An 18,827-nucleotide genomic window follows, 5' to 3' on the forward strand; every position below is an offset into this window, starting at 1 on the left:
CGGTCGGGGTCTCAAGCAATGGACCCCAGCCAATCAATTATTGAGGACCTATCCCGACAATTATTCTCCTTGGAAAACCCCTTTAAATCTAAAACCGGGCATCAAACTTTTTTTTTTTTTTCTAGGGGCCTCACCAGGCAGAATATTGTGATTGCCTCAGTAACCACTAGAGTGCGCTGCACAGTTTAACAAACAGTTCTAAACCGCCTCCTGGAGGTAGCTGGGTAATTCTTTTACTATCAGGTGGGTGGTGGATGATGGTTTGAGGGCATTGGACATATAGGGTTAGTGCGTATATGAAACACACGGAACGCAGGATGTGGTTAGAAAAGTTTTTTTCTTCTAAAATAAAAAAAAAAATCTTTATTCATCCACATTACAGTCACAGGTCAGCTATGGAGTCAACAATTTCAAGTTTAAGGCAAGATTTGTATAAATATCTTTAAACGTGCTTGAATTTTGCAAAAAAGAGGCAAATTTCCTCAGTTACGTCCATAATGAAAAGGAAATGACCCCCACTTGGCCAAATGAAGAACACAGAGAAAAGGAAGAGTCCCATGATGGGCGCCGAGCTCAGACAGGAAGCACTGGGCACTACTGTGCATGAGATTGGGGCATTTTCCCAGCTCAGCACTTCCTGGTTGACATGAGAAACCCATGGCTGCTTTATAAACCACCCCGCCGGGCGTCACGGAAAACATTCGAGCAGGACCACCTTAAGATAGTTTCGGTAACTCGCACTGAAGTGAATGGGAGTTACGCAAGCAGCATGGTGCGCTGGGCTACAGAACTAACACTCACTTGGATGGAGTTAAGGAAACCTTGCAAGGTTGTCGCGCTCAGCTGTTTCCACAACACCCGGCAAGGTGGTCAGGAAATCGGCTGCGGGTTTTTCATCTCAACCAGGAAATGCCGAGATGGAAATGCCCTTTAAATGTGGGTCTGCCGATACGTCAGAAGGAATAATAGAAGAACAAGAATGCAGTAACGAAGCAACATGCCTCCGGGTACAGAAATGTAACCTGTTCCATGTAACCGTTATATCACATCTAATGTCCAAGCAGGTATGTACAGTGCGGTACCGAGAGGCTGGACATCAGTCATATTATTGACCTCTCGTATGCAAATCGTTGCAGAGATGTAGAAAAGTTTAACTTGACCGTGACGTCTTTCCTAATCCATTGAAAAGTTGTTGCCATCTTAAATTGAATCCATTGAAAAGCAATTGAGGGAGCAAAAACTGCAGCACAGAACATTTCCTTAATGCATCAAGAGTCAGATTAAACTTTGCTACATCTGTAATCTTCATATAAAGCTAAAGCTGGACCTGTACAGCCACTAGGGCTGTAAATCGCAGTGTAGGAGTGATAGGATGGGCATAACAACGAGTCCTGCATGAGGAACACGGCAGTAGCGCCAACGTTCAAACTTTCAAACAGTGCCATCTATACCTTTAGGAGAAGTGACCTTCATGATTAGCCATGAAAAGTGGAAAAAGAGAAATCTGCTTTGACTTTAACTCCCTGAAAATGGTTTTATGCAAAAACCTAATCCCTCCAAATCAATCCAGCATAATACATATGACCTCAGAGCATAATAAACACGTAGGCTTGTTACTCAGTAACCATGATAGCCACTGGTTATTGCAATGGTACACATGGCATGTCTGCTGCCCCCATCGCGGTCCCCTTTTTGTACGAGCTATAAGGAGATACATTGCCGTAATCACTGAGAAGGGGGAGCAATCAGAAATGTGTACTGTAGAGGGAAAATCTTTTTGCAAATGAAATATTTCTGGTCATAGCTGTAATGTCGGGTGAAATACAATCCCTCCTTCACCGTCAGCATGGTCATACAGTGTTAGAAGAGGAGACAAAGGAGATACATCTCCAATATACGGCAGTGATAGAATTCCATCCTACATAATGTTATAGTACAGACGGCTTACACTCTAGTGGGAGACAGTCTTCCTGCCTTTTTCCCACTTTTTGTAATATTTTTTTTTTTTTAATAAAACTCCTTTTTTCCACATTTTGAATCAATGAAGTGCATGTTAACGCACTACAAATATTAAAGGTCATTAATGCATTTCCTTCAAAAATATATATATTTTTGGGACAATCAAAACATTTCAGCAGACTAACAGGATTGTTAAATTTAAATTCCTGAATTTCAAAAAAAAAACAAAAAACTTTCCTGCACAACGGTTCAAAACTTTTTGAAAAAGACAAAAATATCTTACTGAAGAAATTCCAGAAATTCTCATCCTCTCCACAAAAAAAGTGACAAAGCTCAATAAAGGACCTGAATGTAGCCCCCTCCCCCGTATACAGGTGAGATATGGGGGGACATATGAGAGATTTCACAGGAATGTTGTCATCAGGTATATACAATATTAAAAACCAACTACAACTCCACAGGGGTTATGCAGAACATTGCAACCGTTGCATTACATAGGAACAATAGTTGTGGAAGTTTAGTGCAAATGCAAAGACATAAAGACCCCAGAACTTGGAGCCATTAACCAGAGTCTAGCCCCCCACAGTAGTATTCAGTAGCTCATTAAATGCCTATAAAGGACACAAATCATCATATCCATCATAACCGCAGTCCAGTGACCCACAACTAATGTCCTCAATTATGCTAAAGCCATTAAACCCTCACAATAAGCAGTAAACAATTCAGTGTATCACCCCACAGGGACCCCCAACCCCTCGCATTGCACGTTTCGATTTCTTGTGTAAGAAGAAGAAAAAAATTCTCATATTTTGGTTTTGCGTGAAAAAAATTCAAATCCCAGGAAGGAAATGATATAAAAATTGTAACAGGTTATCAGAATGCAGCGAAATGCGTGAGCCAGCAGGAAAGACGATAATCCGTCACAGCAACCAGCGCTGGACAAGAAGAAGAGACGGATCTCCAGGATTAAGTGCAACATCTGCTCCGTCCTTCCATGACGTAAAATACATGTTACAGTGTTTACTACAAAAGTCAATAAAAAATACAGGAATGTGATAAAACGGCAGCAAAATGAGGATACAGCCGCCCCCATAGAGTCCACAGAGCAGCAGCCTGACTTCGTCCTCATTGGCGCCCAGAACTTGTGTCATCTGTCCAACAGGGGAACGATGGGAGTGACCGTAAAATGTAGAAACCCCACCCTTATACGTCTTCATTACACAGTATTGCATTGTCTCTATGTACAGACCCCAAGAAACGAGAGCGGCCACTTCTCCCTTAAGGCAACAAGTCTGTAAAAATGTGCAAATGGTCTCCACATTCAGTAAGAAGAGTAGAGCAGTCCCATGTTATTGCTTGTAGAGAGTCTGGGTCTCGGATACAGTCCCGCCATCAACTACTAATGGAACAGCCGCTCTACACAGATTGCTGGCCAACGTCACGTCCCACCAAGAAGGTTGTACACCCAACTTGTGGGGGGTCGGTTTCATGCGACAGGGTTCCTGTCAGGCACTTGTGGTCTTCACATCACTCAGTATCCCATCACTTGGACTCAGTTGGTCTGTATTCAGTTTCCCCGGAAGACACTTGTGAAATACGCCGGGTAGAGCCCCAAAGCTTCCTTGTGAATTGTCCTGTTCTCAGCTGAAGAACAAAAACAAGGGCAGAAATGATATTCATGTTGTAAGAAAGAGAAACGAAAATGGAGGGTGGCGACCTATGGGTCACATGACTGAAGTTTATCGGCAATTTTAAAATAATTTTACAGGTCACATAAAGAATCCTGTACTGATCCTGAGTTAAATCCTGTATTATACTTCAGAGCTGTACTCACTATTCTGTTGCTGGAGTAACTGTGTACATACATTACTTATCCCCTACTGATCCTGAGTTATATTCTGTATTATACTCCAGAGCTGCACTCAGTATTCTGCTGGTGGAGTCACTGTGTACATACATTACATTATGTATCCTATACTGATCCTGAGTTACATCCTGCATTATACTCCAGAGCTGTACTCACTATTCTGCTGGAGGTGTCACAGTGTACATACATTACATTACTTATCCTGTACTGATACTGAGTTACATCCTGTATTATACCCCAGAGCTGTAATCACTATTCTGCTGGTGGAGTCACTGTGTACATACATTACATTACTTATTCTGTACTGATACTGAGTTACATCCTGTATTATACCCCAGAGCTGCACTCACTATTCTGCTGGTGGAGTCACTGTGTACATACATTACATTACTTATCCTGTACTGATACTGAGTTACATCCTGTATTATACCCCAGAGCTGTAATCACTATTCTGCTGGTGGAGTCACTGTGTACATACATTACTTATCCTGTACTGATCCTGAGTTACATCCTGTATTATACCCAGAGCTGCACTCACTATTCTGCTAGGGAAGTCACTGTGTACATACATTACGCATCCTTTACTGATCCTGAGTTACGTCCTGTATTATGCCCCAGAGCTGCACTCAGTATTCTGCTAAGGTCATGTATTCTTGTCACACCAGTGTTTTGTTGACTACAGTGATAAACACTTTCAGCAAATCCTGACCTCCAGAGGTTGTCCAGCTCCCACCACAATTAGCTTTCCGTCATCCAAGCCCACCAAGATGTGACTGTTTTCTTTCGTCACGGACACACAGTGTACAGGAACCTTCATCGGCAGTGGAGTGACAGCCAGACCAAGGCTGCAAAGGAACAATCCCATTAATGCACATACCTTCCGAACTCCAATTTACAGTTTTAATCTGCAAATAATATTCTGTAACTTTGTACTTTTGTCGATCATGTCAAACTCTAGTCACATCCAGAGCTGCATTTAGAATTCTGCTAACTGACATTTAGAATCTGTCAAGTCATTGCTGACAGACCCAGCATTCAGCTGGAACTCTCTACATCTCCTACAGTGCATCAGATAGGGAGGATGCAGCAAGATGCAGCTCTGGTTGTGACTACAGATTAGAACATAAATGAACGATCATTACAAAATATAACGGACAGCAGCAGAACATGATGAAGCCTTGTCTCTGCATCGGTTCTCACCTGTGCAAGTTCCGTATCTGCAGAGAGCACTGCATGGTGCCGAGGACCACGTAGTCTTGGGTGACGCACAGCGCGGAGGCCTGCTCCTCCAGGCACACAGAGGACAGGTGCTTCCCATTCACGGAGTACAAGTGCAGCCCAAACTTCTCCTAGAAACCACAACATGTTAGCAAATGAGGTCTGCAGGAAGATATACACAACACCCCCTAAATCTGTTTCCGGGAAAGCTGGGTGACAACCAAAATGGGTGCCGCCAAGTCCTGAATGGCAAATCTGGGTAGCCATGAAGCATTATGGGGGATGTAATATTGTGTAGATTTGCAATTGAGGAGTCTGGGATCGCTGGGTGGTCTCATTCCCAGCTGTAAAGGGGTCCCACCTCTTACAGAAGGATGTAGACAGGGGATATGAGGAGTGTCCTCACCTTCAGGGAGCTCCGGCCTTCAATCGTACTCTGGAAGACGATCTGCCCCTCCAGACCCACAGCGAGGTGGGAGATGGTCAGCGGGAGAGAGCTCTCACAGGGGGGCTTAATACACCTCAAGAACTGGCCCCGCCGGACGGCGTGCACGATGATCGTCCCGTCCTGCGGGAAGACGTCACGGATTACATAAGTATTAACATTCATATAAGCTTCTAACAGACTGTTTCAGTTCCTCACTATTTGCAAGGCATCTGCTTGCTGTTAGTGAATAGAAACATTCTTATTCACATCTAGGAAGCTGAAAACCTAATATCTTCTCCAAGCTGAAGGTTTGCTACAACTGCATCCAGTCTAAGCGATCAACAGTGAGGTAAGAATCCTGGAGTCCAGACTGATGCATGTTAACTGCACTGATACATTGTAACAAACTATCAAGACAGCAGAGAGATGTGTGCTGCCATTTTTTTTTAAGCTCACACTGGATAATCTAGACTAAGTGCCCGATATTCACCCCAATGATATCGTTCGTGTGATATCTTTCATACAGGAGCAATAATTGCTTACTGAATGGAGTTGGAGGGCGCTAGAGATCGCCTCCAGCAGCCCGCCTCCATTTAGAACAGGCAATTGTTCAAAGATCAATGTCAGTCGGGAAAGGGTATCATTTCTCCTTAAGGAGACCACCTAAAAGGTGTGTGAGGAGACTTGTAAGGCCATGCATGCTCCTCTGGGAAATATGCAAATCAGGAAGATGAAATAATACCTCTGCAGCGCCACCTATTGAAAGACAACATTCCTGCAAGCTAATGTTGGACTCTTTATACAAGTCTTATAACAATGACTGGGAATTAAAAGCCAAACCAGAATCGATACACAGACAGCTGTTTGGGGGTTCAGAAACTTACTGCACACCGATGAGCGACAAAAGCCCTGAAACAGCTGTCTGTGTATGGATTCTGGTTTGGCTTTTAATTCCCAGTCATTGTTATAAGACTTGTATAAAGAGTCTGACATCGGCTTGCAGGAATGCCGCCTTCCAATAGGTGGCGCTGCATGTTCCATCCTTCTCATTTGCAAGATCAACGTCTGCAAATGGGCCAATTGTCGTTAGATTTTTATACTTGCCTAAACTGAATGATGAAGATAAGCAAAACAAAATTATCATCGTTAGTCAATCAGTCGTTGGCAGCGCTTACACTTAATAATCAGCATTCAGTTTTGCATGATCCAGCGATAAACTGAACGATCATCGTTCTATGTAAGAGGGCCCTAACACATTGTAAGAAACTCCCAGCTGGGGGAATATTAGGCTAGGATGGGGTTGCAGCCTATGAATGAAGCAGAAAGTTCAGGTTCCCTGACAGCAAGCAGAGATGTAAAAAACAATGACAACTACAATTTCTTTTTCTGCAATCTATCATCAATGAAACATGTGATGACCAGATGTGTTTGTCCAGTTTTAATGACCTATCTCCCACTAGGAGAAATATTCTTGCATATTCGTGACAAGTCGGAGAGAATAATCAGCAAACGGATTCTCCCACCGCAGGTCAGACACAAGGGATTACCCAGCTGGAATGAGACTACATCAGGGCATGCTAGAAAGCCAGAGGTTGGACACCACGGCAATAGAATGTGGAAAGCTGACGTAAGAACCTCAACAGACCTTGGAACCAGAGACGGCAATGTCCAGCTCCGTGCTTATGGCCACGCACGTCACTTCGTCATTATGGCCATACAACACCTGCACAGGCTTAGGAGACAAACCCATGGAAAGTCCACCCTGGATGGGGAAAAAATGCGTAGTCAATATACCAAACCCCACTGCAGCACAAAACAGGGAAGATTAAGGCTGCTCACCTGCTGAAGAACCTCCCAGATAATGCATGTCGTGTCCCGCGAGCCAGAGATGAGGTATATGCCACACAGATCCAGAGCCAGGCACGTCACCACATCTGCCCCAGAAAGAGATAGGTGTGGAGTAGACCATGTTACTACTATGGACAACCCCAATGCTGTAATATGTGCTATATCACCCCAAAAACAGCAGATCTGATGCTGCCACACAAATAAAGGCTTCCTGCTAATTACCGATATGTCTGGTGATGTGACTGATGACTTTTCCCCTGCTCAGAGAGGTGACCCGCAGGCTATTGTCCCAGTGTCCACCACTCAACAGTAACTTTGCATCATGAGACACGACCAGGATCCTAGAGGATAACTCCGCACCCAAAGCGAAGGGGCCGGAGAGGAAGCGATGTGTCCTAAACAACAAAGTAAGGTCATCAAACTATATACAGCACTATATACACTGATGTCCATCCCAATCATCTTCCTATACAGACAAAAAGTAAGGCCAAAGAAAACCTTGTTGTGCCACTGGCTGTTAGAGGGTAAAGTACTACCTCATCATACCAGTCGATGGGGGTCACAGCTCCTGCCAAATCTGGCAGAAGTGGTGAACCTGGAAGGGTCACCAGCCTGAGCCCACCACCTCTCTCTACTTCTGCATCTGTCATGTGATGTCATGGGAGGCTTCTGGGAGATACTCACTTGGTGTTGGAGACGGTGGGGTCCTTTGTGAAGCTGAAGTAATTAGAGAAGTTCTTATCATAGGGCAGCCAGCCGTGAGTGCCGAGAAGACCGTTTGCACTGACCGTGACCTGTGAGACAAGAGAAAGCTGGGTCATCAGAACTCAACGTGGCTCTACGGGTCTGAGGTCCACTTAGATGACTCACCAACACATCCGGAGAGCCCTGGGTCATGAAGGAATGAGCTTGGTTTTTGGGGACCACAGCCTGCACCAAAGGGACCCCTTCCATCATGCCCTGTGAGATGGACACATATTATTACATGGCTGCTTGTATGATATTTCCTCACCAAATCCTCCAGAACATGGAAATAATATAATAAGTTTGGTGTCCAAAGCAGAAAACAAATGTGGAGGACAAATGTCTGCGGCCAAAGACCCCAACCCAAGTGACTGGTTTCTCATTGCAGGGTCCTCACCTCCACAAAGAACGGCTTCAGCTCAGATAACTTCTCAAACAGATTGGGTGAGTATGTGTCCATCCTGGAGAGTCTCCTGGCGGTGTGCTCTGCGGACAGCCGCGGTGGGTGAGGTTCCTATGGAGAATAAAAGATGAAGCTTATCAACTATCCGCTATTGAAAATAAAGTAGAAACTTCTCAAGAAACATATTATCTCTTTATTTCCTGTATTTGTAGAACCATCTTAATTTCATTCCCAGGTAAAACCATGTGTAAATGCGCCATTCCATCATCTGCCATGTTTAAATTCTATAAAAGTGGCCAACACTTCCACATAATACCTTGAGAAGCTGGCAGGGGGTCTGCCCAAAGTTACTGATGATCCCCTCCAGAGCTTTCCTCTCCGTCTCATCCGCAATAGCATCCAAGTCCACCACACCTGCGCAAAGAGAAGCTGGTGAGATCTGAGGAGAGGGCATTCAGAAACCTAAAGATCTTCTGTAAAAGTCTTATGAGATGCAAAACATCTCCCCAGCCTCTGACCGCCCGCATGGGACCACCATCCCTCCAGCCACATGGCAGTAATATCCCCCCCATACACTCACCTTCATATGTGCAATAATAAAACACGTTCAGCGCTTCTATGGCGGCTTCCCCCCTCTGCTTGTAACCAAAGATCAAATCTATCCATTCATGAAGATGAGCAGAGACGTACTCCGATTCCTGGTGAAGAAAACGCCACATCACCGATTATTACAGCGAACGCTGTCCACCATGATGAAAATGTAGTGCAAACACAGAGCAGAACCTACCAGAGCCTGCCTGTGCTTGTAGATGAAGTCCTCCCGAGACGAGGCCCAGCGTGGTAACACAACGTCGTCCACTTTACCATTGGAGATCTGGAGACAGCCGAGATCAAAATCTGGAAGAAGCATATAAGGGGCGAGATAATGCCAAAATCCAAATAATGACAAAAATACTACAAAAACAACAATGCTATTTAAAATATATAAACAATAGCAATAATAAAAAAACAATACTATAAACAAATATATGGCAAAAGCTGCACTATTAGGCCGAATGTCCACGGCCGGGTAGGATTCCGACAGCGAAATCTCGCAGCGGATTCAGACTCTGTGCCAAGCCAGGGAACATACTCACCTCTCCGGATCCGCCACGAGTGTCTCGGCCGGCACAGTGCAGGGCAGGGCATGACACGCTGGCGATGACACGGATCCGCGGCGATTTAAAAATTGACATTTTGGAAACGCTGCGGATCGGACAGCTTCCATTAACAATGGAAGCCGTCCATGCGATTTCCCACACCAAATAGAGCATACTGCGATTTTTCCCCACAAGCGGAAAATTGCAGTTGGTTTCCATTCGTGGTCATGGAAGAATTTTTTTAACATAGAATTCGTGGTGGGCGTCTATAGTTTATAGAATTCCGCAGCAAAGATCCGTCCGTGGGCATTGGGCCCAGAGTGTCAGTGCCACTGTGGTGTACCTTTGGGGTGAGGGCAGCCCACTGTTTTCAAATCTGGCGACATTAATAGGTTGCAATCCTGCATGGCGCACTACACGTATCATGTGGTCTGACATCTTGTATTTGACTTTCTGGTGCAGGAATTAACACTAAGCAACCACCCCCCCTCATTATATAGAGGGCTGTAAGTGGTTGTCTCATCAGTGTCCTCACGTGTCTGTTTTTGACTCCTCCGTATATCAGTCTTGGCTCCGTGTGTTTGAGGGATATCGGGTTTATATGCTTGCCTTCTTGTATCATTGAGTATGCGTCCACTTTTCGTCATTTCTTTTTTTTTAATATTTCCCATTCTGTAATTTTAACTGTGCTTCTAAATGGGAGCAATCATCATTCAGTGAATGGAGGTGGAGCGGCCAGAGAGAATTGCTACCCGCCCGTCTCCATGCACAGTAAACAGGCAGCTGTTCGTAGATGAGCAACGGCCCGTTTACACAGACAGATCGTCGTCTGATTTTTATGCCTGCACAATCTGAATGATGAAGGAATGATAGTTCATCGTTCAGACTCTGCAGGCATTTACACGGAATGATTATCGTTCAGATTCCTGCGATCCAGCAAGAAGATGAAGGATACTCGTTCAATGAAAAAGGGCCGTAAGGGGCTTAAACTGCATGCGGCTTCAGCTGAGTGCCGCAACTACAATATTGGGGAGAGAGCGATCTGCTTTGGTGTCATTTAAAATGGAATAATCATGTGAAAAATCTCATGACTGCTGGGGAATTTTACTGGCAGTCTGTATTGCTGTTGCAAGACCCGGACCCGTCACCGAACTTACATGGTCACAGAACCCTATAGCTTTCACAGTTCGGTTTAGTAGAATCGCAGAGGTCTGTGTGTTATATTCATAGTACAGACCCCAAATCCCTTAGCGCTCCCATCCTCAGTGGCAGCCTCTACTAGTGGTAGTGACGTTTATCTCCCCCTCCCCTACATACCATTCTCATTCTCCAGGAATTCAGAAAAATAGAAAAACTCTGGAATCAACTCTTTGACATCCACAGGGTTCTCCATACGGGCTTGCCAAGCAGCGGGGATAGAGTGGAACTGCCGGTCAGAGCAATCAAACCTGAGAAAAAAAAGGAACGATTATGAACTGTGCAAATGTTTACTGCAAACCCTCTAGCCAGAATAAGTGCTGACTCCTCCACCTGCCGCTCTGCAGCTGAATGTGCAAGGTAGTGAACGGCTCCATGCGGATCATGTAATGCATCACTCCAGCCGCGTTGGAGTAGTGGGTGCCATAATGGAACTTGTCCACTGTCCCTGTAGGGTCTTCAAAGCTCTCGTACCTGCGGGAGAAGAAAAGAGACGATGACGCCTGCTTCATTCACGCTTCCTAAAGATGTAAGCTCATGGGGTCAGTGTCTGAACACATCTCGTTTTATTGAATTCCACATTGCTAATTACTACAAAGGTTGCCCCTAGCTGCAAAAAACTATTGCACCTCCCATACTGGTATAGATAGACCTGTAATACAGATTTTTATCCCTAGGTGGCGCCACATTTCAGCAGCGCACTGCACTGATCAGCAGATCTGGAGGGCCATAAACGTTGATTACAGGTAGTCACTATGAGTGTAAAAACCTTCATTAATGGCCTCCATCCTCACATACTGCCCTCGGCCCTCGCAGGCTCCTTGCTGTAAGCACAGTGAAAGTCTCCACGGAAGGAGTGTTCTTACTAATTAGATCAGGTATTCCTGCCTACATAACGAATGTAGTACAATAGGAGTCAAGCAGCAGTGATGGGGGTTTTATTAGCAACTTACTTCTCTTTCACCTCCCGTGCATGCCGCTCATTCACTACCCCAATGGGTTTGGACAGGTCGCGGAATACTTCTGGGTTATTCAGGTCCAGGCTTTCAGAAATGTAATCTCTCAATATCCAAGGAAACTGGAATAAATGAAATGGAAAGAAGACCCTCATGTAATGTAACAGAGATAATCAGACCATAGATGTTGCATTATATCACATCCTCTTCTCCAATCGCATCCAAAGTTGCATTCACTATAGTACTGACTTCCTTTAATACATATATGTGCCATTGAGACATGTTAGATCATCAAGCATCCAAGAACCAGACCTCCTCTTATTTTAGCTTGGGGATTTTTAGATGTTGAGCTGTGATTGTGAGTCTTGCACTGAAACTAATAGGCAGTATCAAGATCCAGGGCCTCACATATCTAGTCTTGCTGCAGTGCATGGGAGTTGTAGTATGCCAGGGTATTAGTGTATCTTGACGCCACCAGCAAGTACTGGTAGAGTCAAGATTGACAGGGGGGGTGACGCCCCCCTGAAGCTGATTGGCTGCACAGGTGGTTAGGAGCCAGGTGCTGGCAGGCCACTAAAGAAGTATTAGAAATTCATACTGCGGCCAGGCACTGGGACTGCGCACTCACCACAGGGTACTGCGACAGGTCGTTGTACGTTCTTCCAGCGATCGTGTTCAGCTGCATAAGGTACTCGAAGTTTGAAATCTCCCTCCACACCCATTTCTGCAGAGAGAGAAGTCAGGATGAGAAGATGGAAAGAGGCAGCATAGCTACAAAAGAGAGCATAGGACGAGGCGGATTCTAGGACCTCTATTGCAAAAAAAGGGCCCCATGAATCAAAGCTGGCCATACACATAGGAAAATAGTATTTCAAAATGGCCGATTCAAAAAATTTCATCCATTAAAATTCGTACGCGAGCAATCATCTATGATGGTAAAAAAAAGTGATCCGTTATGTTGGCTAGTTCCTGATAAGCATCAGACAGGAGGCTGCACTGCATGGAGGTGGCTGCAATACATAGAGGGGACCTACAGAGTGTGACAGGCAATCCGGTAAAAAAAAAAAAACACATTTTATCATCTTTATGCCCCTCACCTAAGTGGCTCTTTAATTCAGGTTTTGCGTTTGTCAAAAACGTTAAAAAATAAAAAATTGTCCTGGCAGAGAAAGGGTTAATGAGATCCTAATAAAGACAGAAGCTTTGATTTTCCACTATCTACCATATATTACTGAATGTTTTTAGAAAAGAACCGCCAGAGTGTCCACTAGCGAACATATCACATACCTGAGTCAGGCCTGAGGCTTGGAGAAGCTCCTGTGGGGAACGTCTGCCAAACAGAAACTGGTTGGGGGGGTTTAAGCCCAGGATCCGAGAATACACAACATTTCTGACCTGCAAGACGACGGGAAAAGTGACTCAGAATACACATGGGGGTTGGCTGCGATGTAAAATCTCCTGCTGGCTGCCCCATTCTCCTCTAATAAAATAAGCCTGGCTGCCATATTTCTCACCCTGGCACTAGGGGGCACAGTGGAGCATACTGATAGAGTCCAATGAGATCTGTCTCACACGAGCGTATGATAATACACTGTACCAATATCCCATAAGTGGCCATGTTATCGCTTACACAAATTGTGCGAAAGACGTGAGCAAAAAAAATCGCAGCATGTTCTATCTTCGCTCGTATTATGCGAGTATACACGCCAAGACAGTACATGGCTATGAGCGGCCCGCAGCAAGTACACAATGTCACTGCATACCTGCTGCGTGCCACAAGTGTGCCACTTGTGGGGGGCATGCTGCAAATTACAGTCATGTGAGGCTGGCCTTGGGCCGAATGCACAGGCATGCATGGATTCCCCATGGGGAATCCCGCACGCATCCGCCTGTGCCCGCGGCCCTGCATACCTGTCTGTCTTCCTTACTGAGGACGTGTCCGCCCTCGCACATGCGCAGTACAGCTTTCTGCTCATGTGCGTGGAACAATTTACTTCTGCATTGCATCCTATGGACGGACATTGCTGGGGACGCCCGTGGGCGGATGCCCGCTGCGGATTCTGCAGCAAAAAAATGCCCATGTGCAATCGGCCTAAATCAGAAAGCAGTAAGCTCCCCCTAGTGGTGACTGCCAGTATTTTATCATTTAAATCTTTGACTGTTTTATAGGAGAGGATTTAGAGCTCTGTATCTGAGAAATGAATTGATGCTCATCGCAAAAGGTAGAATTTAGACAGAGGAAGATGGAATCCACTTACATTGGTCATTATTTCCCCCATCTACTGACTTATGGGTACTTCATGGGTTTGCGCCCCCTAGTGGTGAAGATGACAACCCTGGAGGTTTATGGAAACTATGTTCTGTACTGGAGGAGTAATGTCACAATTACCTGCTTCCTAAAGTTGACAAAGTAATTGGCTTGGTCAATGAAGAAAAACTCCAAGGCAGATCTCCGGAGATTATACCGCCGCAGATGGACTTCACGGAGCTGAGACAGGGGACGCTTAAAGTCATAGCCAATACCTGGACACAAGGAGGGAAGAACAAAAGGAAAAGACTTCTAGTGAAGAATATTTTCTGTTTTGTGTCTCAATTCCTCACCATTTTTAAGATCTCTGTTTGCTGTCAATAGACTTCAACCAGAGTATAAAAAGCTGGACCATCTGGCATCACATCCAGTGGTCACATTACGTAAGGCCCACCAGAGCCCAAGACCATTGAGATGGCAGTCATGTGACTTCTGGACGCGGTTAGGGCACTAGATATCGGTGCCTTCATTTATTATTAGCTGTTGATTAGTCAGAGAAGTAACTGCAGAATAAACATAGCGTTACTTGCGGTGTAACATCTCCCTCTAACAAAATAAGTAAGGGTTTGGCAGCCAAACTTCTTTAAGTAAGACATAACTGTCCCATCATTTGGCAGCAGAGCTTGCACTCTAGCGCTGTTGTCTTTACCTTCCTCAGTCTCCTCCTTCTCGTTGCTGAGATCATAGAAATAAATGTGCTGTGTAGTGACTTCCAGGCGGCCTGGGATGACGGCCACAATGGTGATGAGTTCACAGTCTTCGGAAATCACGAGCTTCTCCTTCTGACTCTGCTCCTTTATCTCCACCCTGCAGCACAGGACACGGGGAATCAGAGGGCACACGGACTAAAGACGTGGGTGGGCGATGCGCCCAATGACCAGAAGTGATGAGGAGACTGCGATCTCCTGGGGACAGTTTATGAGAGTGCTGCATGTGAGAAGGAGATTAAACCCTGAGCATCTGGGGTCAAGGATGATAGGAGTGATACCATTAGTAAGAGACAGATTAGACTGTGAGCTCCTGGGGACAGGGATGAATAGAGTGCTACATTGTGTATGTGATATGGCGATTAAATTGCCAGCTCTTGGGGTCAGACGATATTTGCTTTTTAAACCCTTGTATCACTCACTGGTAAATATTCTGCAGATCCTCTTCAGCCAACTGGTCATCTTCTTGTTCATTCACTTTAGCTTCCTTGGCAACAGCGAGCAGGAAAGAATCTGCCACTGCCTGACTGGGGTCCGTACCTAAGGGAGAAGACAGTGACAGCAAATCCCATTAAGTCAGCCGTCCATGTCCCATTAACCCAAACACTGCCCCTATACTGCACCCAAGAGCAGTCAGTCCTCACCTAGGTTGTCGCGGAGGGCGCTGGCCTCAGTATGTGCATCAAATTGGTAATTGGGCACCAACTTCAGCCTCATCCTGGAATAGGTCTCAGCACTAGACAGCTTCCACCTCACCTCCGTTGGGTTCCTGGAAGAAGGGAAATCGGTTATTGATGCCTGGAGACTCCATGCCGTGAGCGGAGACCCTCAAAGAGCCCCAGAACACTCACTGATCGGCCCATGCTCCACGGGACCCGGTCAGCAGACGCAGGAGGGATTTCCATTGCCTTAGGACAGCGTTGTGGTGGCTGTTTATCTGCTTCAGGACGCTGTTATAACGCTGGTTCTCAGTTCGGATCCTCTTCAAGATGAGCTCCAGGACCAGCTCCTGTACAAAAACATGGCGTTAGACAACAAAATGCATTTCTACCGTCTTTAGTATGCAAAGCAATGAGAATTTAAAACAGCATTAACCAGCGCTTTACATTGGGTTTTGCAAGTCATTTGCTTTACATGTAATGATCTTCAAAACACATCCAGAGCTGCACTCATAATTCAGCATCTTTTCTGTAAGCTCTCAGGCTAACCTCAAATTCCCCCTGATGTCCCTTGACGCCGCACGCCATACCATCATGTAGCACATCCATGTCTTCCTATCCAAGTACGTTACTGTTATTTGAATCTAGGCCATCAGTATTGAGATATAGCGCTGGATCAGGGTTTTTGACTGCACCTTGTATAAAAGGCGGCACAGGGTGTACAAGGAAATACACACACATAAAGTAAGAGTGAGTACAAGCTAAATTAGAGGAAAGCAGGTCAGATAACGGACCTAACGAAGTGATTCTTGGCAACAGCCCACCAAATAACATAAAAAACAAAACACATTGTCCCTACAAAAAAAAGAAGCGAGATCTCGGACATCCCCTTTAACGGACAGCTCATCCCCTAGCCTGCTCCTATGTTGTGACCGCATATTCACTGCCTTTCTGCTTAGCTATTACGGGGAGCTGTATGACAGGGCTGGGGAATGGTGTAGGAGATCAGGAGGGCAGAGAGTAGAGAAAGATACTATTATAGAGGGCCGTATGACAGTGACGGGAGATTGCGGATGAGAACACAGCAGAGATAACTATTACAGAGGGCTGTAATTCACTCCAGGTGAATTTTCTGCACTTAGCAGCAGCTACCTAAAGAATGGTTGAGATAGGAGGAGAGATAGCTGTGTAGTATTGAGTGGGTGTGGTTATGCTACACAGCCTCTGAAAAAGAAGAGGGAAATGGGAGCTAAGCTTGTGTTCATTCATTAGAGATATCAGCTGATCAGTGCTGTGAACGCCCCCAAGCCAGAAACTTGAATGTAGGAGAGCCTACAAACCAAGTATGATGCTTTTTAAATCTATGAGAAGGACAACAATGCAAAAAAAAACCAAAAAAAACAGGTAAATACATCATTTTTTTCTGCATGAACTGCATGTATGGATTTTTCATGCACAAATGTTTCTATAGCCTTTAAGCTCATGCCAGAGACAGCCATGACATGCATACAACATAAAGCTTACCTGAAATTTGCCTCTGCTCTCCCCCTTCTCCGACTCTCTTCTTAAGGAGCTGCTCATTAAAGCATCGTAACAGGAGTTCCAGAAGGACGACATCAGGTTGTGGCTTTTAGCAAACGTTTCTTTTTCCAGTTGCTCCATTGTAGGCTGGACCTGGCAAAAAGGAGTTGTGTCCGTTAGAAGACGGATTGGCATCAGAACGTACACAGCTATTGTTCGCTCATCATCATGAACGATGTGTAAACAGGCAGTCGTTCATCTGAAGTCCAAGTCTGGGAAACACACCCTGATCAAATCTGGTTCACACAGCTGAGGGATCGTTCTAATGTATCACTGCACTGTAGGTCAAAAACTCTGTGACCTAAACACATCGGCTGCACAACCATCTCTTCTGCCAGAGACTCTATGCCGTTAGGCCAGACCTACATCGATGCACTGCAACAAGCCCAGCAGTTGTGCAAGCAGAAATCGGGTTAACATAGATTTGCAGCCTCTGAATGGAAACTCTTAATTAATGACAGCGAGTAGGAGAGCCTGAATGAAAGCACAAAGTATATTAGAAAGTTGCTGAACTTTTTGCAATCCGATGAGATCCAGATAACGCTTCTTACCTGCTTTTCTATGAAGAGTCTCCACTCGGCTGTAGTGCAGAACCTCTTGAGGTCGTCATGGAAGGTTGGACTCCCATTGGTAGGGGGAAGAGAGGGCAGATGTTGCTGGAGCTGGAGGCACTCATAACACTGGTCCATGATAGTCCGGATAATGGGCACCAGGCCTAAGAAGGTCTCGGATTTGGCACTGAGAGAGTGCAGCAACGGGATCTGAATATTCCCAAGTAAGAAACAAGCCTCCTCCTTCTTCAGAGCGGTGGCGTATTTCAGAATTTCATGAAGCTTTGAAGAGGCTGATAAATGCATCTGATGAGAAGATTCACAGTCAACACCGATGGTGCCAATGTCCCCCGCCCAAGAACAGGTCAAAAGGGTATCATATATAAATAAGAGGACAATTGGAGAATTAATATTTAGTGAAGGTTTTCTACTTCTGAGGGATCAAGACCCCCAATGTTGAGGTAATCGTGTTCTCACCTGTTGGTCATCTAACTTGATAAACCCTACAATGATCCTGAGGCCAATCTGTGCCATTTCCTTCAGGTCTGAAGTCCCGGTCATTAAGTAATTCCAAACATCCAGTTTTTCTAATAAGTTAGTGACCCCTTCAAATATCTAATGAGATAAGAGAATGTTCTCAGTGATTAACACATTATAATCATATACAAAAAACAGAAAATATATGAATGGGCAATTCCAGATTAAATTCTGTATATTACTCCCATCATTGCTCAATACTGCCCCTACAGACAAGAGTATCAGCCTGAGGGCTCTTTCACATGGGCGTATTTTTCATCAGTCTTTTGTGAGCCAAAACCAGAAGTGGAGAGAAAGTAGAATGGAAAGATTTGCATTTCTTCCGTATTTTGGAGCCGCTCCTGATTTTGTCTCACAAAATACTGATGCAAAATACGCCCATGTGAATATGGGCGCATTCAGATGACCGTATATCGGCCGGGTATTCACACCGGCCGATATACGTCGTCTCTCTCTGCAGGGGGAGGAGGCTGGAAGAGCCGGGAGCAGTGCTCTGAGTTCACGCCCCCTCTCCACCAACTCTCCACCCCCTTATCCTGTACTGATCCTGAGTGCCTATGTCCCCTTCCAAGCCGTTTTTCGGTAGATCTATGAAATAGCAACATGTAGACTGAGAAATTGACTAGAAAATAAATATATAACCCAAAGTGTATCAGGGTTGGTCAAACTTGAGATCACATGACCATCTGAGGAAAAAGAGGCTGGGAGTTTCATGTAGATAGGAAT

At 45.2% G+C, this 18,827-nt stretch overlaps 1 protein-coding gene across 4 annotated transcripts in view; it reads right to left on the reverse strand.

Moving 5' to 3' along the window:
• Positions 1 to 318: 318 nt before the first annotated feature.
• NBEAL2 (neurobeachin like 2) overlaps positions 319 to 18,827 on the reverse strand; it is a 124,627-nt gene continuing 106,118 nt past the window's right edge. For all 4 annotated transcript variants that reach the window (XM_066585250.1, XM_066585247.1, XM_066585246.1 and 1 more), the window contains 26 exons: positions 18,042 to 18,179; positions 17,565 to 17,870; positions 16,957 to 17,106; positions 15,625 to 15,782; positions 15,418 to 15,542; positions 15,196 to 15,313; positions 14,716 to 14,873; positions 14,148 to 14,281; positions 13,046 to 13,153; positions 12,387 to 12,482; positions 11,756 to 11,880; positions 11,136 to 11,276; positions 10,923 to 11,053; positions 9,254 to 9,363; positions 9,047 to 9,164; positions 8,783 to 8,880; positions 8,461 to 8,577; positions 8,190 to 8,279; positions 8,004 to 8,113; positions 7,542 to 7,714; positions 7,311 to 7,405; positions 7,117 to 7,233; positions 5,451 to 5,612; positions 5,027 to 5,175; positions 4,536 to 4,671; positions 319 to 3,603 (listed from right to left, as the gene is read on the reverse strand). In XM_066585250.1, the coding sequence (XP_066441347.1) occupies positions 3,502 to 3,603; positions 4,536 to 4,671; positions 5,027 to 5,175; positions 5,451 to 5,612; positions 7,117 to 7,233; positions 7,311 to 7,405; positions 7,542 to 7,714; positions 8,004 to 8,113; positions 8,190 to 8,279; positions 8,461 to 8,577; positions 8,783 to 8,880; positions 9,047 to 9,164; positions 9,254 to 9,363; positions 10,923 to 11,053; positions 11,136 to 11,276; positions 11,756 to 11,880; positions 12,387 to 12,482; positions 13,046 to 13,153; positions 14,148 to 14,281; positions 14,716 to 14,873; positions 15,196 to 15,313; positions 15,418 to 15,542; positions 15,625 to 15,782; positions 16,957 to 17,106; positions 17,565 to 17,870; positions 18,042 to 18,179 (3,465 nt within the window). In that variant the 3' untranslated portion in view covers positions 319 to 3,501. The remainder of the gene's footprint in view (positions 3,604 to 4,535; positions 4,672 to 5,026; positions 5,176 to 5,450; positions 5,613 to 7,116; positions 7,234 to 7,310; positions 7,406 to 7,541; positions 7,715 to 8,003; positions 8,114 to 8,189; positions 8,280 to 8,460; positions 8,578 to 8,782; positions 8,881 to 9,046; positions 9,165 to 9,253; positions 9,364 to 10,922; positions 11,054 to 11,135; positions 11,277 to 11,755; positions 11,881 to 12,386; positions 12,483 to 13,045; positions 13,154 to 14,147; positions 14,282 to 14,715; positions 14,874 to 15,195; positions 15,314 to 15,417; positions 15,543 to 15,624; positions 15,783 to 16,956; positions 17,107 to 17,564; positions 17,871 to 18,041; positions 18,180 to 18,827) is intronic.

The sequence above is a fragment of the Eleutherodactylus coqui genome, chromosome 12 (assembly GCF_035609145.1).
Source record: "Eleutherodactylus coqui strain aEleCoq1 chromosome 12, aEleCoq1.hap1, whole genome shotgun sequence".
NCBI lineage: Eukaryota > Metazoa > Chordata > Amphibia > Anura > Eleutherodactylidae > Eleutherodactylus > Eleutherodactylus coqui.